The sequence below is a fragment of the Ursus americanus genome, chromosome 22, assembly GCF_024610735.1.
Source record: "Ursus americanus isolate L20-20 chromosome 22, mUrsAme1.1.p, whole genome shotgun sequence".
NCBI classification, from domain to species: Eukaryota; Metazoa; Chordata; class Mammalia; order Carnivora; family Ursidae; genus Ursus; species Ursus americanus.
This window is the reverse complement of record NC_142148.1, coordinates 12,365,756-12,383,256: the sequence shown is the minus strand read 5'-3', so window position 1 is coordinate 12,383,256 and position 17,501 is coordinate 12,365,756. Positions and strand designations below refer to the sequence as shown.

At 55.3% G+C, this 17,501-nt stretch overlaps 1 protein-coding gene across 1 annotated transcript in view; it reads right to left on the bottom strand.

The window, feature by feature from the left end:
- PREX1 (phosphatidylinositol-3,4,5-trisphosphate dependent Rac exchange factor 1) overlaps window positions 1-17,501 on the bottom strand; it is a 174,615-nt gene that overhangs the window by 35,726 nt on the left and 121,388 nt on the right. Inside the window, exons 11-16 of the mRNA XM_087853518.1 lie at window positions 14,900-15,000; window positions 13,467-13,570; window positions 13,224-13,273; window positions 11,581-11,656; window positions 5,046-5,118; window positions 311-453 (exon numbers count right to left, since the gene is read on the bottom strand). Coding sequence (XP_087709644.1) covers window positions 311-453; window positions 5,046-5,118; window positions 11,581-11,656; window positions 13,224-13,273; window positions 13,467-13,570; window positions 14,900-15,000 — 547 coding nt within the window. The remainder of the gene's footprint in view (window positions 1-310; window positions 454-5,045; window positions 5,119-11,580; window positions 11,657-13,223; window positions 13,274-13,466; window positions 13,571-14,899; window positions 15,001-17,501) is intronic.

Genomic DNA, 17,501 nt, shown 5'->3' with positions numbered 1-17,501 from the left:
AAGACCAAAGGCTTTGTTATCTGGGATGAACCACTGCGGGGGGCCCACCTCTCTACACGACACTAAGCTGGGATGTGGGGTGGACGCGGGGAGAAGGAAAGGAAAAGAAAAGGAGCCAGCAAGCCCAATCTCCTCATAAAGAAGGTAGCAGTCTTGGCCCAGGAAGGGTCGCCAGCCACCACCTGGAAGCCCCATACTCGGGTGCCCCAAGTTGAGCCCAACTTCTCGAGCCATAATCGGAAGGTCGCCCAGCTCCCAGGCTGCGGCTGCGCCCGGGACGCAAGATGCAGCCCTTCAGCTCTGCTCCTACCAGCAGACGTTTGGCCAGGATGTTCTCCACCAGCTTGAAGTCGTTGCGAAGCTGTTTGTTCTTGCAGCTGGTCCCCTCCATCTCCTCGTCTGCGTGGAAGCGGAAGTACTGGGACTCGTCCTTGAACTCACTCTTCTCCAGCACTGCAAACCCACAGACGCGCAGCACATGGTCAGGCTCACATGGGAAGGCTTCAGCAGCGTCTGCCAACTGGCAACCACGGGGCCGGAACCAACCCCTGGACAAGTTTGCTTTGGCGAGCATGGTGTTTTATTAGAGGGAGTCATGTGCCAACACTAACGGATTAGGATCGTTCGCATAGACGTCTGGCTTTTGTGACTGCTCGTGAAAAGCCTGAACTTGCCCCACCTGCTATAAAGACATATTACAAAGCCACAGTAACAAAAACAGTGTGGAATTATGGCAGAAACAGATAAAGGACCAGTGGAAGAAAACAGAAATCCCATAAGAGGACCATGTGTTTATGGGAACTTAGCATATGATAATGATGACCACGTGGCGTATTCTGCAGCTGATGTAGGGAAAACTGACTCACTTAAGGGGAAAAAAAATAAAGTTGGATCCCAACCTCAAACCATGTATCACAATAAACTCCTGATGGATTAAAGACCTAAATACGAACAGGGAAACTAAAGCTCACCAAACACAATGCAAAATATCTTTGTCCTAGGGCAGAAAAAGATTTCATACAAGAACCCCCCCCAAAAAAAAGAGCAATATAATGAAATTAAGGGCTTCAGTTCAATAACAAGACTACAGGCAAATGGCAGATTCAAAAATAACGGTAATGTCTAAAGCCAGCAAGGAATAAAGATCTAGAATATAAAAGAAACTCCGACAAATCAACCAGAGGCAGCTGGGAAACAGATACATGGGCAAAGGATATGAACAGGCAATTTCCAGATGGGGAAACCCAAGCGGGCAGCAAGTACGTAGAAAGGAGTTCGACCTCACTAACAATCAGAAACAGACCACGATGAGACGCTTGAGAGTGAGGATGAGCAAACTCAGGCCCTATAAGCCAGATCCGGCCCACTACCTCTTTTTATAAATAAAGTTTTATTGAAACACAACCACATCCATTTATTTACTTACTGTCTGTAGCTGCTTTGAGGCCACAGTGACAGAGCTGAATAACTGCCAAAGGCTACATGGCCCACCAAGCCTAAAATATGTACTATTTGGGCCTTGACAGGAAACGTTTTCTGATCTGTTCTAGAACGCAGGAAAATGAATACAAGTAACCAGTAACAACCAGCATGTGATCTGGTCCCTGTGGATTACAACTTAACTAAGTATCTACCAGTGCTGGGCACACCGTGGATGGAGGCTTAGGTTCATTTACTCCTCACACAAGGCAGGATTTGCTGCACCCCTTTTGCAGGTGGGGAGACTAAGGCCCAGAGAAGCTAAATAAACTGCACAAGGTCACAGAGCGGGCAGGCTCCTTCTCTTCACCATCCCAGCCGGCCTGCTAGATGGGGGCAGGGGTGAATTACAGCACGGGGGAAATGCAGGCTTGGTGTGGGGAAGGCAGTTGTCTGAAGTCCGTGGGCCCCTGAAAGAAGGAAACCCAGCTGCCTGAGGTTCCAGACGTCCCCACCATGCCTGAAGACGGAGGCTGTCTACCGATTTGGTGACTACATGAAAAGCAGCAGGAGGCGATCCTTTCTTTCTCCTTCTTTCCCAGGACATCGAGCTGTTTGTGTCTCCCTCCGGCCACCCCATCACCTCTTTGGAGAAAACAGACACACAAATTGCTGCTTTGCCCAGAGCTGGGGAGCCAGGCCCCGGGGGCCGGCTGGCTTCACCTCCACTGTAAACATGAGGCTGACAGCCTCTGGGAGTGGAAGGAGGAAGCACGATGCTGTGTCTTGGCTGGAATGTTCAGGGAAACAGCTGGAACCCCAGAGTCCAGGACCTCAGTCAGGTGAGGTCCCCCCACTCACTGATGTAGGCTTCACTCAAGGCCACTGGCCAAGTTCAAACCCCTGCCAGCCCCTGCCCAACTTCATGTCCTCTTCGCCCTGCCCATCTGTGGGGATCCTAACAGCACCAACGTCCAGAGGGGTGGGGGATGAGACGCTGAGCCTCAGTTTCCCCATATGTGCCTAAAGGACACCTCAGGGCCTGGGAGCTCGGGTCAGGCGCCGCGGGAGGTGCCGCCCGGGCCCCACCTCCACCCTGCACCCTAACCTGCACTTTGCAGCAGCCACAACCCTGGGATTTGGCCCTTTCCTATTTTAGCTTATTTCTGAGTTCGTGGCGGGGAACAGGGGAGCAGGGGCCACGCCCTGCAATTTCTCTCCCTGAGGGGCCCCGCGGGTATTGGCGCTGCCTGGGAGTCACCCCCCCCCCTCACAGAATGTCCTCAGCCAGCAGCCTTCCCAGAATAGCAGCTGGGGTGGACCCCTCATTACTCTCACCCACAAATGAGAGGTTCTGCCCAGCTGATTGGCGGGAAGGATGGAGCTGTCAGAGGGCCCCGCAGGGAACAGAGCAGCTTCTGGGAATGAGGGACTTTGCGGAGAGGAGCTGATGGACGGAAATGACCCTGGCTGGGCCTGACCTACCCTTCTCAGCTGGTGAAATGGGCAGCTGGGAGTGCGTCCTAACCCCTAACCCCACAGAGCCATGGATATGCTGACCTCAGAGGAGGAAGGGATCCAATGGAAAGATAAAGAAATGGGGGCCCACAGAGGGGCACAGGCTTATTGGGAGTCAGCCGAGTCAGGGCAGGAACAAGGCCTGCTGGCTACAAGGCAGGGGATGTGCCTGGCGACCTGTCATCTCACTGGCACACCTGTCATCCTGTCGAAGGGACAGCAAACCCAGCAGCTAGACTAGGGGTGGAAAACTATGGCCCACTGCCTGTGTTTCTAAATAAAGTTTTATTGACACATAGCCACGCTCACTTATTTAAAAACTGCATAGCGGCTTTAATGCTACGACAGCAGAGTTGGGCTGTAATAGACCCTATGGCCTACAAAGCCTAAAATATTTACTGTCTGGCCCTTTGCAGAAAGGGTTTGCTGACCTCTGAGAGCACAACGCAGAAGCTGGGAGAAGGAATGGCCAAAAGACCTTCCAGAGTCTCACCCCTTCACTGCCACCACCAGGGCCCAAGCCACATCAACCGTCCCCTGGAGTCAGAGTCGCTTCTGTATTGGCCTCTCTACTTCCACCCCCCACCCCCCACCGCAGACATCCTCCACAGCCGTCCTCTGCTCGGAACCCTGTCAGGACTCCCACTGCACTGGAGTAAAAGCCGAAGTCGTCCTCACATGCCCATACTGCTCCAGAACATGGACTGACTTCATTGCTTGATTCGCGCACACACGTGCACGCACATGCACTAGGCTGTGAGCTCCCGAGGACGGAACTCTCATCTGCCTTGTTCACCGCTCCGTCCCCGGAGCCTAGCACGGTGCCTGCACCAGGCACGCAAGGGCTGGAGAAGAGCAGCATGAACGAAGACACTAGGGAAGCGTGGGATTAGTCTGACAGGGAGAGAACAGCTCTATGAAGAAGTGTGAATCTGAGCTAAGCACAGAGCGACGAAGGAGAGGAGCCATTAGGCAGCGGTGTTTGGGGAGGCCTCGGGAAACGTGAACCAAACAGAAAAATTGAGCAAGTCGGGGGCGTGAGGTGGGTAGGGCACCCCAGGCCAGGGAAACGGCAAGAGCCACGGCCCCGGGGAATGTTCTGGAAGGAGAAGAAAGGCTCCTTAGTGGGAGTTAAGTCTACCCGTCCTGCTGAAAGGGTAGGAGACTCAGGGCTCCCCCAGGGCCGGCCAGTGGGAAGGTCACAGAGCTCAGTGTGAAGCCCGCCTGCCTGGGTTCAAATCCCAGCTCCTACTTGCTGTGTGACCTTGAGCAAGTCTCTTAACTATCTGGGCTTCCAATTCCTCATTTATAGACAGGGATGATATTAATACCAACATCAAAGGATCGTTTCAGAATTAAACTAATTAATACATGGGGAGCGCTCAGGAGGCCAGGCACACAGCGTATTAACTTCTGTTTGAATGTGAAATGGTAACAGCAGAACCAGTTTCTCCTTCCTTATGCCCACCTTCCCAATTCAGGATCATCCCAGGACAGCCCACCTCTCTGACCCTCTTCAGTGTTTCTCCGATGGGAAGGAGAGTGACCTATCTAAGGGGTGAGGCCGGGCAAAGCGGTGCAAAGTCCCTGCCCGGCTCCCTTCCTCTCTCACTTACAACCTGCCTGCCCTCTGTCCCCTCAGACCCCTCTCCTCTCCTCCCCCTGGAAGCCCGCGGGCCGGGCCTGCATGATCCGGCCTCCCTGCCCACCCAGAGGTCACGTCCCATCCAGGAGAAGGGCCCAGGAAGCCCACAGATTTGACCTCAAGTCCAGTCCATTTTTCCAGCCAAGCATTTCCAGCCATCTTGGTCCCTACTGAACCCCTGAGGTGATGTAGCCATCGGTGCAGAAGTGGGGGGGGGGGGGTAAGATTCCTGAGCCGCCCCAAACTCCCCAAGGTCTATGGGCCCACAGAGCCAGCATCTCGCCTGCGCTCCCCCGTGGGCAGGCTAAGCGGCCTCCAGCCCCACCATTTGCTTTCTCTGGGCCTCAGTTCCCCTCACCCCCCACCCATAAAATGCCCCAGGGACCAGGCTCCCTACTAGCTTTTCTGTTCCAGGACAGACCCCCCCCCCCAGAGGCTGGGCTGAAGGGAAGAGGCAGATTACCGTGGTGCATGAAGCCGTTGTTACACAGGCCCACGCCAAGTGCCACCGCCTCCTCCCGCGTCTGGCAGTCACCCTGGAACGGAACAGGAAGGGGAGGGTGTTAGGTGACCCAACATCAGAGGGGCTGAGCGAGGCTGTGAAAAGCCCACCTGGAATGGAGGCTCCGTGGGGGCAGGAATCTGTGTCTATTTTAGGCACTGTCGTACTGACCGAACGTGTCAATGACTATTGTGAATACACCCCACAAGAAAAGTAAGAGTAGTTGGGATAAATCCACTGTGTATTGTGCCATAAACAAAGGAGAAAGGGAGATTTTCTGTGCCAGATATTGTTGGCTGCCTAGCAATAACCCTCTCCCCCTCCCCCATACCACACCAGTAATGAAACTATCACTGCTGAAGACGGCAAGGTATCCATCTAGAAATCACAGCTAGAGGGGGCCAATGAGATATACTCAGAAATCACTGGTAGGGAGCTCTGGAAAAATCCTTTGTCCCTGGCCCTTCTTTTTTCTTCCTCCTCCTTGGAACAAAGATGTGATGGCTGGAGCTCCTGCAGTCATCCTAGACCATAATATGACCCGGGATCAAAACATGCTAAGGATGGCAAAGCAGAAGAGAGAGAGAGTGTGGTCCCCAGAGGTCTCATGAGGCCACCCTAGCAGCTCTAGACCACCCACCTCTAGGCTCCTCTCAGAGCAAAGGAAGATCAACCCGTGATTTGTATCAGCCCCTGTAGCTGGGTCTTTGATACGGGCAATGAAGTCCGAATCCTAATGACCTAGCTATAGCCAGTGACACCTGGGGAAGGCTACCAGGGAATTCTGGAAAATACCTTCCTCCCTCATAAAAAGGAAGAGCAGTACCACACTCCCCTACCAAGCACAAAGTCATAGGAGGAAGTGACATATGTAGGGCTAAGGGGCTATCCAGTGACCACGGTGGCAGACAACACCGAGGCTAGAGTGAAGGATGGAACGTTCTTGCCATGTGGCATGTGACTGCTATGCGGCACAATTATCTGCTTCACATGTGACATGTGACTGGTATGGGGCACAATTATCTGCTTGGGCCACTGTTTAGTTGGGTTTTCTGTTCTTGCAAATGAACACACTCCTAACTAGTACAACGGAAGTCTGGTTCATCTCAGGGCTTTTCCAAGGAAGTAACAGTCAACCCAAAACTGAAGTATCAACGGTCATGGCCTACTGGGCCCGCCTTTGGGCCCGACTCTCCCCTGTGGAATGTCATCGTAGTGGGACAGCCCCTCAGAGTTTTTCACTACCACCCACCCGCCCCCCACCAACCCAGACCAGGTTGAGGACACATGGTCCATGCAAAGCTACAGTGACGTTCCCTGCCCCAGGTGATGCTTCCTGCCCCAGCAACACGACCCGTAGCAGGAGGAACCCAAGGACAGGGAACAGTCGGTGTGGTTCTCCCTGAGAGCAGTGCCCTGAAGAAGGTGCCCTCAGCTCCCACTCCCAAGAAGCTGGGCATCGCCTGGTGCCAATTCTTTTTTTTTTTTTTTTAAAGATTTTTTATTTATTTATTCGACAGAGATAGAGACAGCCAGCGAGAGAGGGAACACAGGCAGGGGGAGTGGGAGAGGAAGAAGCAGGCTCATAGCAGAGGAGCCTGATGCGGGGCTCGATCCCAGGACCCTGGGATCACGCCCTGAGCCGAAGGCAGACGCTTAACCGCTGTGCCACGCAGGCGCCCCTGCCTGGTGCCGATTCTTTTTAAGCCTGGCTTCTGGGTCTCCCTGACTCTGGCGGTCTTTACCCTTCTATGAACCGCCTTCTTTTCTTTCCCACTCTCCTTAAGTTAGCCCAAGTCTGTTTCTGGTTCTTGCAAACCCAACGATCTCAGTTCATCAGGGAAATCGTGGGAGTTGTGTGGTGCAGTTGGGGACGGGGGCTGGGGGGAGCGGCTGGGTGACAGGCAGAGAAAACAGCACGGACAAAGGTCCAGGGGTGGGACGAAGCCTGTGGCACAAAAGGCAGTCTGGCCACGAGGGAGGGGGTGAGCAAGCTCCATGAGGACAAGGAGTTTGAACTGCTGTGTTCCCTGCGGAATCCCGAGGGCTTAGAACTTAGGCCTGGCATACAGGAGGTGCTTAATAAATACTTGGCGATTGAATAAAGATGCTGTCAGCAGGGGCCAAATCATGCTGGAGCCTGTGGTCACAGGTCAGTGAGCTTCAACCACACTCAGATGGCCACAAGGCCCGACGACCTCTCATTTAAAGGACTCCCAAAGTGAGAAGCTGTTTCGAGAGGCAGTCTCCTCGACTGTCCCCCCACGCCTCCGCCGGCAGCCGAGGGGCGGGGAGGGAATTTCCCAGCTAAAGGAGAAACAAATGCCAGGGGCTGCCGGACTCAGCCTGCCGAGGCTTGCGGCTCAGACTCAGGGCACGGGGCCTGGCAAAGCCACTGGCCGCAGGACTGCATGCACTGGCCGACTCGAGGAAGACAAATCTCTCCTGTGGGACCCCCGGCCAGCAGCCGGAGGGCTGTGTGCACAGAGCCCTGCCAGGGGAGGTGGCCGTCCGTGAGGGAGGCTGCATCCAGAGCAGCAGCCCCCCAGCTGTGTGGGGCCAGCAGGGGAGGCACAGCCGGGATCCAGGTGGCCAGCAGGCCCCGGATCTGCAGCCTGGGAGGCCCCAGCAGGCGTCTGGAGCCCACCTGGCTTTTGGAGGCACTCACAGTCTGGGCTCCCAGCCCAGCCCTGCCCCCTTTCCCACAGAGCCCTGGGATGACCCACAGGGAGGTTCCTAAAGTTAGAACAACAGCAGGATTCTCAAGTGAGCCATGGAATACGCCGTCCCTGGACACCTGAAAAGTAAGCTCCCTACCCCACATCCCGCCAAGTTGTGGGAAAAGCTCAAATCATCATTTTCTTCCCTCCCGGAGGAAGGCACGAGCACACACAGCCCTGGCCACCGCACCGCCATTGCCATGCTCCCCTCATCTCCCCCAGCCACCCACTAGCCCCCGTGCTGGGGCTCCAGCCACACTGGCCTCCTTGCTAGTCCTTTCACAAACTATATGCCTCCACCTCAGGGCCTTTGCATTTGCTCTTTCCTCCCCCTGGAATGCCCCGTCCTGGCTTTTTAGGTCTCAGTGTCCAAGTCAGCTCCTCAGAGGACACCCTAAAGTAGTCCCCCACCCCCGCACATCCTCTCAACAAATGTTCATCCCGTTACACTCTCATGACCTTGTATGATACTGGGGCTGCACCTGTCACAGTCTGAAACAAACTCATCCCTTCACGCCACTGCTCTCGGGAGAATCAGCACCAACTGTTCCCGGTGCTGGGGTTCCTCCAGATATGTGACTATGGTTTAAGGTGCGTCTCTCACTAGAACATCGGCTCCACGTGGGCAGCAGTGGTGGCCGTCAAGGTTACCTGTCTCCCCACGGCATCTAGCGCTCAGTGGGCCACAAAACATCTCTATCGAGAACAACCTGGGATGCAGGCAGCAGGGGCAGAGCTGGGCTGGGTGATGGACCACTCCCGGGGGGTAACGGACAGGGCTGCGGGAGGCTCCCTGCCCGTGACTTGGGAAACCCCAGGACAACGTCCAAGGATGCCTCTCACTGACTCGCAGCGAGCCAGGCGCTGCACAATCTCACCCGGTCTTGAGTGTCAACCCAGAGGCAATCACACTCCTTACTCCCATTGAACAGAAGAAGAAACTGGGGCACAGATGTGCTCGCACTCGCCCTAGGTTGCACCATTGAGAAAGGAATCCTTTCAGAGCCAGACGCTTCCCCCCACCACCACGTTAGGGAAACTGAGGCTCTAAAAGGACACGTTAGTTGCCGAAGGTTGCGGCCAGGGCTCCTGCCATGTCCCTGAGGATGCTTTGTGTCCTCTGCCAGCGCCTTGAGCCACCAGCCTGCTGTGTCCCCAGAACCCTAAAACGGTGCCTGGTACACAGTAGGTGTTCAAAGGGAGGAGTTAACGGGCCCTCTTGTTGAATTGGTCTACACGCTCTCCTGACTGCTCATTTCAATACTGCCAGAGCTGACAAGGAACAGAGCGTCCACAGGGCAGATGCCACCCGAGCGCCAGGCATGCCGACCCTGCCCCGTCCTCCACCCACCCCCTGGGAAGTCCAGCGGGCACCCCAAAGACAGCGCCTTCCTGCACCAGAGGACAACTCTTGATTTTCCCAGGCACCCAGGGGTTTTCTCCGCCGTCTTCTCATCACTGTAAAGGGTACTTCCAGCCCCCGGCGCACCAAAGCCCCAGGACGCATCCTTGCTCCCCATCCCACCCCACAGCACTGCATGCCCTGCACCCCATCTCCAGACATCTCTCGGACCCACTGACGTTTCACCATTGCAGCGAGCCGCCTCACTCCCAACTCAGGCCTGGGATTCGCCACTTAGGGCAAAGTCCACATCATGCTTTGAAACCCCCACACGGCCGTGGATACCACTGGGGCTTGGGAAACACGAGGCCACAGAAAGGGCCGAGGTGGGGAGAAGCAGCTGGTTCAGAGAGCCCGGACCCAGGCACGTCTGGGCTCCAAGCAAAGAACCTAAACCACAAATCACCCCGTGTCACCCTCACCTGTGGCCGCACACGCCAGAGGCGGGACTCTGTGCATCTGCCCTTCCCCCCAAGCAGGTTGTTTCCTGATCTTAGCGTCCCTGCGCCCCCAAACCCCTCTGCAGATTCTTCAGCCGTCCGCACTGCATGTAATTTGGAGCCACCTGGAGTCCCCTGTGCAGGAGATGAGGAATTATAATAAGAGTCGCATTTACTGAGCAATTACTCTGTGCCAGGTGCCAGTCTGAGCATTTTACGTGATTAACTCATTGAATCCTCAAAATAATCTAACGGGAAAGGTATCGTTTTGAGCTTCATTTTCCAGGTGTGGAAAGGGAGGCACAGAGAGGCTAACAGGCTTGTCCAAGATCACCCCACTAGGAAGACGCACAGCTGGGATCCGACCCAGGTCGGCCGGCTATCAATAAAGCACGTGCTCCGGGCTGGCTTCACAGGAGCCTGGGGGAGGAGGCAGTCTTGCACAGTGGTTAGCGCTCTGCCCCTTCCAAATGTGCAAAACCGAATACAAATCTGGGGCTGTCTCAAGACCTCCCGGGTCTTAGCATCCCACACCACAGCAAATCTATTAAAATACACCCACATCCTACATTTAATATGCTGCTTGGGCCTGAAAAAAATGTTTCAAGGATTTTTCTAAACCTGCTTTTGAAGTGATTTGGCGCCAAGAAACATTCACTTTACAGATTGGCTACGATTTCTAGGCCATCATCGGGAATTGTGCGACACGCGAAAGTCCCGCCAGCAAATTGTTTTCAAATGGAACGAGGTTTTTATGAATGCTAAATGTAACAATTAAGGAGGCTGACATAAAGCTGCGCTCTGTAAATGTTTAAACATTTATCCATTTTGATTTCACAGTTGTCTCCTCGTCTTTGGAGCCAATACGGTCTTTTTACAGACTACAAATGAACAGTCTTGCGAGCTCCCTGAAAAGTTTGCAGAACCGAGGTACAAGCCGGGTGAGACGGGCCCATCCCAATCCCAGCTGTGCCGCTACCGGGCTGTGTACCCTTGAACCAAGTGCTCGGCCTCTCTGGGTGCCAGTTGCCCTGTCTATAAATGGGTTGGAGGACTCAACGAGGTAAGGCACAAAACCCAGCCAGGGCCAGGCCCAGCGAAAGCGCCAAGGGAGCAGTAGCCACAAAGCATCGGAGGTAGGCAGACAGAAGCGTCTGCGGCATCTCAGTGGAGCAAACGCCTTTGGGAAGTTGGAGCAAAACCGACGCGTGGACTTTCCAAGCCTCTGCCCAGCCCCTGCCCCCTGGCAACTTCTGTGAAAGGAGTAACTGTGGAGGCTCTGATCTGGTGCTCTAGCATGAGACCAACTTGTCCCAGCTCAGCCGGGACTGTGCCAGTTTTACCTGGAAGCTTCCGGGTGGCAGCAAGCCAAGCGTCTGTGAAATAGACACTAATTGACGGATAATATTAAATAACTGATAAATAAAATGTGGGCGATACATGCAATGGAATGTTATTCAGCCTGGCAAAGGAAGGCAATTCTGTCCCAGGCCACCACATGGATGGCCCTGAGGACATGACACTGAGCGCCATCAGCCAGCCACAGCAGGACAACAGCTGGGTGATCCCGCTCACACAGGGTCCCTGGCACAGCCAAGCTCCTAGAGACAGAAAGTGGAAGTGAGGTTGCCAGGGGCCGCAGGGAGGGGCGGGTGGGGAGCTGGCATTGACCGGGCACAGGGTTTCAGTTCTGCAAGATGAAAAGAGCTCTAGGAGAGGGAAGGTGGGGACGGCTGCACAGCGATGTGAGGGGACGTCATGCCATGAACTGCATGCTAAACACTGGTGACGACAGTTAAGCAAGATGTATATTTTATAGGAGTAAAAACTAGAGAAAAAATGGTTTGAAGAAACGTCGAGGCCCACAGCCCGGCCCGCTGCTCAGTGGCGGGCAGAGCGAGCAGATGCTCCCAGGGGTCAGGGGGAGAGCTCACCTGAGCCAACAGCCAGTCCACCAGCTTGCTCCCGGGCAGCACGGACTTGTACGTCTTCAGGTGGTAATCGCGGTCTCTGCAGGGGGAGGGAGCACACATTAGCACATCGGGGAGCACAGGGGTGGGAATCGGGCCCCCGGGTCTCTCCCCAGGCACAGGCTCTGACGTGCGTGGAGTCTAAACTCCCCCCCACAAGCGCTGGTATGGAGGGTCGCGCTAACCTTGCAGTCAGACTGCAACCATGTCTCGGGCTTCGAAGCTGGCAAACAGGAGTTTACGTGACCAGCCATGCTGAGACTGATGACAAAGTCCAGCTGGGGAGTTTGTCTCAGACTTTTAGGAACTGGGGAGCTGGCAGGCCACAGGCACACTGGCCCCTGCCACTTTCCTTCTCTGGGGCTGATCAGGGGGCCCTTCTCGCAAGGGCCGGGGCCGGACCGAGGAAGCAGAGGCAGATCTAGAGAGGCGAGGGATTCCCAGGCCTGATCCCCAACGAGGCCAGCAAATGCTGGAATCCCCTCCGCCTCTCTAAGAGTGGACACGAGCCGTCAGGACAGGGGGCAGAGGAATGTGCAGCTGGGTAAGAATGAGGTCACCCTCTCCGTCCCTTCATCCATAACCATAGCTTCATAATAAAGAAAACAACCAGTCGCTGGCATTTATACGGCCCTCACTATGCACCGGGCATCATTCAGATGTAATCTTCATAGCAACCCAAGAGGCGTGAGCTCTTCTTATGCCCATTTCACAGATGCAGAATCAGAGGCCAAAGATGTTAATTACCTTTCAACTTGACAAACATTCATTCAGGGCTACTCTGCCCTTGACCTGCGCTCTCCAATATGTACCCATTTGTCCATCAATGAATATTAAATCAAACTTAAAATCACATTCCTCCATCTCAAGGGTCTGAAAGCCACATGTGAGTCATGGCTACTGTACTTGACCCCACAGCCACAGAGCACAGCTATCAGTGTGGAAAGGGCTACAGGACAGCAGCGCTCTAGACACTGGGCAAGGGTCTGGGGACACAGCAGTGAGCAAACTCCCTGCCCTTGGTGAGTTCACAGTTCAGTGGTAAAGAAAGACAGCATATCAATAAAAAATAAATATGTAATATGTCAACCACTAACAAGTTCCAAGAAGAAAGCCAAAGTGAAGTAAGGAGGACAGTGCAGACCAGACGGTGATGCTTTAGAGAGGTGGGCAGGGAAGCCCCTCTGATTTGGAGACATCTGAAGGAAGTGAGGGAGTAAATATGCACATAGGTAAGGGAAGAGCATTCCAAGTGGAGGGAATAGCAGTGCAAAGGCCCCGGGGTGGATCTTATTATCATCCCCATTCCACAGAGGAAAATGTTGAGGCACCAGGAGGCTAAGTAACTCTGCCCAAAGTCACGCAGCTGGTAACTAGCAGCTGAGACTCAAACTGGCTCCAGAACGGACACCCGTCACCACCGCACTGCAGCGTCTCCCACAGATTGGCTCACTTAACCCTAAGGACAAACATGGACAATGGAGGCGATGATTAGCCCCATTTGATGGAGATAGCGACTGAGGCTCAGAGAGGTTAAGTTACCAGCCCAAGGCCAGCCAGCTGAGAAGAGGCAGAGGTGAAAGTAGAGCTGGGAGAAGGTAACTTACTTGATCACGGGGGTGTAGAGGCTGTGAAGGCGGCAGTAAAGTCTCACACCCTGAAAGAGAAAAAGGGGGTGTCTGGGATCAGGCCACAACCTTCAGGAGCCTCCGAGTCCGGGCTGCTGGGAGAGATGGCTCTCAGGACAGAGCAGGCCGGTGGGGGAGGGGGACGATCACAGGCCACTGGGGTGCAGGCCTGCTCTGCAGTGATGGTGGGATCAGGGTCGTGGGGTCGGGCGGCGTCCCTACCTTGGACATGATGTCCTCCAGCTCACTCCGGGCCTTGTAGGTGCCGTCATCATAACGGAAGCGGTACATCACCTGCTCGTTCTTGAACTGGTGCTTGTCAGACACTGGAGGGACGCAGGGGGCCGGTGAGGCTGGGCCCATCCCCGCCCATCACCGCCCTGCACTCGGCCAGGGTCTGTGCCACGCGCAATCTCGCTGAACCCCTGCCCTCACTCCTCTGTGGAAACCAGGTCCCCCTGCTCTGCCTGAGGCCCTGCTGAGCCCTGCCGCTTGGGGCCGGGGCACCTACAGGTCTCAAGAGAGGCCCAGAAATGCCCTGACCCAGCCTGCACTGGGACCCATCTGGCCCAGCACCTCCACGGTGCTAGTTCACCAAAGCATGTGTTGGGACTGTGGGTGCCGGGGTGTGGTCTTACACAATCGGGATTTATGAAACCCTCTCTATACGATGGCTTTGGGGTGCCCTTGCTGCTTCTTTCTGGTCCTCCCCACCATGGATCCATTAGCAGATCCTGGGGGCTCTGCCTTCAAAACATTAACAGTCTGACTCCACACCCCAGCCTGCTCCGAGCCACCGTTATCTCCCATCTGGAACATCACGGCCCCTCGCCCGGTCCCCTGCTGCCCACGTGGCGGCCAGAGGAATCCTGCACAAGTCTGAGTCTCGGCAGGGCTTCCCGGCACTCAGCCGCAGCTACCTATCTCACTGCAAGTAAAAGCCAAAGACCCCACTATCCCTCCAACGGCCCCGGACCTCATCCCCTCCCCACTATCCCCGGCCCCGAGCCCGCCCACCGTGTCTCCTGGCAGCGCCCACGCCCGCTCCCACGGAAGCACCGGCCACCCTGCGGCTCCCTGGACACCTGCTTACTCTCTGCACCTGCTGTTCCCTCGGCCTAAAACCCGGGTGCTACCCGGCCCCTTGCTCTCTCAGGGCACCTTCTCGGAGAGGCCTTCCAAACCCCTATTCAAAACTGACTGCCAACCCCTTCCTTCTCTCCCCCGCCCGGCACTGATAGCCACCTGGATACACACAGATTTCACTTCGTTCATCACCTTCCCCTCTGACCAGAACATCGGCCCCATGAGGACGGTTTCATCTGGCCTGTTCTCTGCTGTGTGCACAGTGCCGGGCACCTAACACGCACTCAATAAAGATTGGCTGAATGACTAAAACATAAATGGCTCTTGCCCTTTTTTGAAAGGACTTTTCGAGGTGTCCCTGCTTTGCTGGTGTCCCAGGTGAGGGCAGGGCTTTCCGGCCCTGTGAGCCGATTTGTAAGGGCATCCGCGTCCCGAGGCCACACTGTGCCCAGGGAACGGGGCGGCTGCACAGGAGGCTAGCGACACCCCCTGCGTTAGGGGGAGCACAACACTGCTGAGGTCTGACCTGTGCCTCCCCCTGGGGCTGCCCGGGCCCAGCCCCCACTCACCATGGTGGATTATACCGTTCTCCAACAGGGCCTGGCCCAAGTTGACTCCTTCTTCGGTCTTGCTGATTTCACCAATTTCCAGAAGCCAGGCAACAAACTCACTGCCAGGAACATAAGATGCCGTTGAGAGAACCTCCCCAGTCTTGGGAACACAGGGACCAGCACCAAACTGGCTTGGCCCAACCCACTCCTGTAAAGGACAGCTAGAATGTCCCACAGGAAAGCAAAGCTTGGGGGCCCAGAGCCCTGGGGGTTGTGCTGAGACCTTGTGCTTTTTCCCAGGACCAATGGCAGAGGGGTGGGTGTGACCAGACCCCAGGCCCTGACTCAGGTGCACTGGATGGGTGCATGGATGGATGGAAGGATGGATGGATAAGACAGAAGGAAGAAGGGTAGATGGATGGATGGGAGGGAGGGAGGGAAGGAGAGATGAAGGGAGGATGGATGGGTAGATGAGAGGGAGGCAAGGAGGGAGGGAAGGAGGATGGATGCATAGACTGGAGGAAAGTAGGAAGGGAGGGAGGATGGGAGGATGGATGGATAGATGGATGGACAGATGGACAGATGGACACATGAGTGGGGAGGTAAGTGAATAGGGAGTAGATGAATGGATGACCTGATAGACAAATGAGCAGGTAGCTGGAAAGACCAGTGGGCAGGGGGTGGAGGGGAGCATGGGGGGGATGGGCAGACACTAAATGGAGAAAGACCCAGGCAGATGGGTGGGGGAAGGGATGATGGATGGCAACATGGATGGATGAGCAGAAGGAAGGAAGAAACAAACAGGCAGGAAGAAATAAGGGCCCAGAAAGATGACTGTGGAGAGTCAAGAGAGCTCATGGTGATCAGATCATGTCATTCTCCTAGTCAAACTCTCCAGAGGGCTTCCCCCTTGCTCTCAGAAAAAGATCCGACCTCTGCCTGTGTGATGACAACGCCCCACGTGAACGGCCGTCCTCACAGATCTCCTCTCCTATACCTTTCCCTTATTATGTTTCAGCAATACCCACCACCTTCTGCTTCTTCAAAAAGATGAGACTCCTACCTACCTCGGGGCCTTTGCAGTTACTGTTCCCTCTGCCTGGAAACGCTCTCTCCCAGCTCCTCATATTAAGTCCTTCCTTCTCACCGAAAGCAGCTCCCCACACAATCCTCACATCTCTCAGTTTTGCTTCCTTTTTAGCACTTATCCTTGTCTGGAATTGTACTGGTACAGGTTTATATATGTGTTTATCAGCCGTCTGCCCCACCAGAAAGTAATCTCCACGCCGACAGGGACTTTTGTCGGTCTTATTCACAGCCCTAGCCCCAGCACCTGGGGGGGACCTAAAGCACAGTAGACCTCAATAATCATTTCTTGAACACAGGAAGGAATGAGCCATCAAACAAGAAGGAATGTTCTAGGCTCGGCAGGAAGGTCTCTGGGAGAAAGAAGGGCTCACGAGCCCGAGGAAATCAGGCAGATCCAACGTGACTACCCAGTGGGGGTAGAGGCTCGGCCGGACCCCAGGTCCCTGCTCTTGGAGGCGCACTCAGGCTCAGTGCAGAGCTCAACCCTCTCAAGTCAGCAGGAAAAGGGAGAGCCGGCAACGGGGCTGTTTGCACCGAGACAATCTGTGTTCAATGAAAGCAGGTGGCAGCTGGCCAGAGCACAGAGCTCTCCTGCTTATCGAAACCAGCTGTCCCGCCTCCAATTACAGGGCCAGAGGGGGCAGGGCTATTTTTAGCTTCCCAGTGTTTGGCTGAGCAAAGCCCGCCCGTGTGTAGGTAGTGGTGTGTGTCGAGGCATTCAAAGGGCCCCGGGTGCAGGCCAAGGGGGGCGGGGGGGGGGGGGAGACAGAGAAGAAATGGATCTATTTTGTGGGGTGGGAGCCCCAGGTGGGGAAGAGATTGTTCTAGGTCCTCCACTCCTGGTTTCATTCTCAAAGCCCCAAAACTCAGAGCCAGGGGAAAGCTGCCAACAGCGGAGGGAGGCGAACAGATGTTGAGTGCCCACTCTCGGAAGCTGGAGACTCGGCATCCGGCTGCCCACCAGCTGTCCCGTCGGGGGCCGCCTCTGGCACTGACCGGCCGCCCTGTGGCCAGATGAGGGGCAGGCAGTGTCCCAGCGTCTTCTGCTAGGACGGAGGAAGGCAGCCCAGAGAAGAGCAACTGTGACCCCAGGTTTCTGCCCCGAGCTGAGTCTTACCCCTTTTTAGAGCAACAAGGGAGGTTCACAGCTTGCTGGGCGAATTTGGACAAGACATCGCTCCCCTCTGGGCCTCAGTACGGTCGTTCCAGCAAGTGGTTCACTCAAGGGCCTTCTGGATTCAGCAGGTAAACCCTCACATCATATGAAATCTCAAGCTGGAACCCGGTGTGCAAAACCAGATAAAACTCATCTCTAATGCAGGGACCTCAAGCTCTTAGAAGCGAACAGAAGGGGCCAGGTTGGCGGTGCCAGAGCGGCTCAGTCGGTGAAGCGTCCGACTCTTGATTTCGGCTCAGGTCATGATCTCAGGGTTGTGAGATCGAGCCTGTGTCGGGATCTGGCTGGGCATGGAACCTGCTTAAGATTCTCTCTCTCCCTCTCCCTCTGCGCCTCCCGCTCCTCGCATTTGCT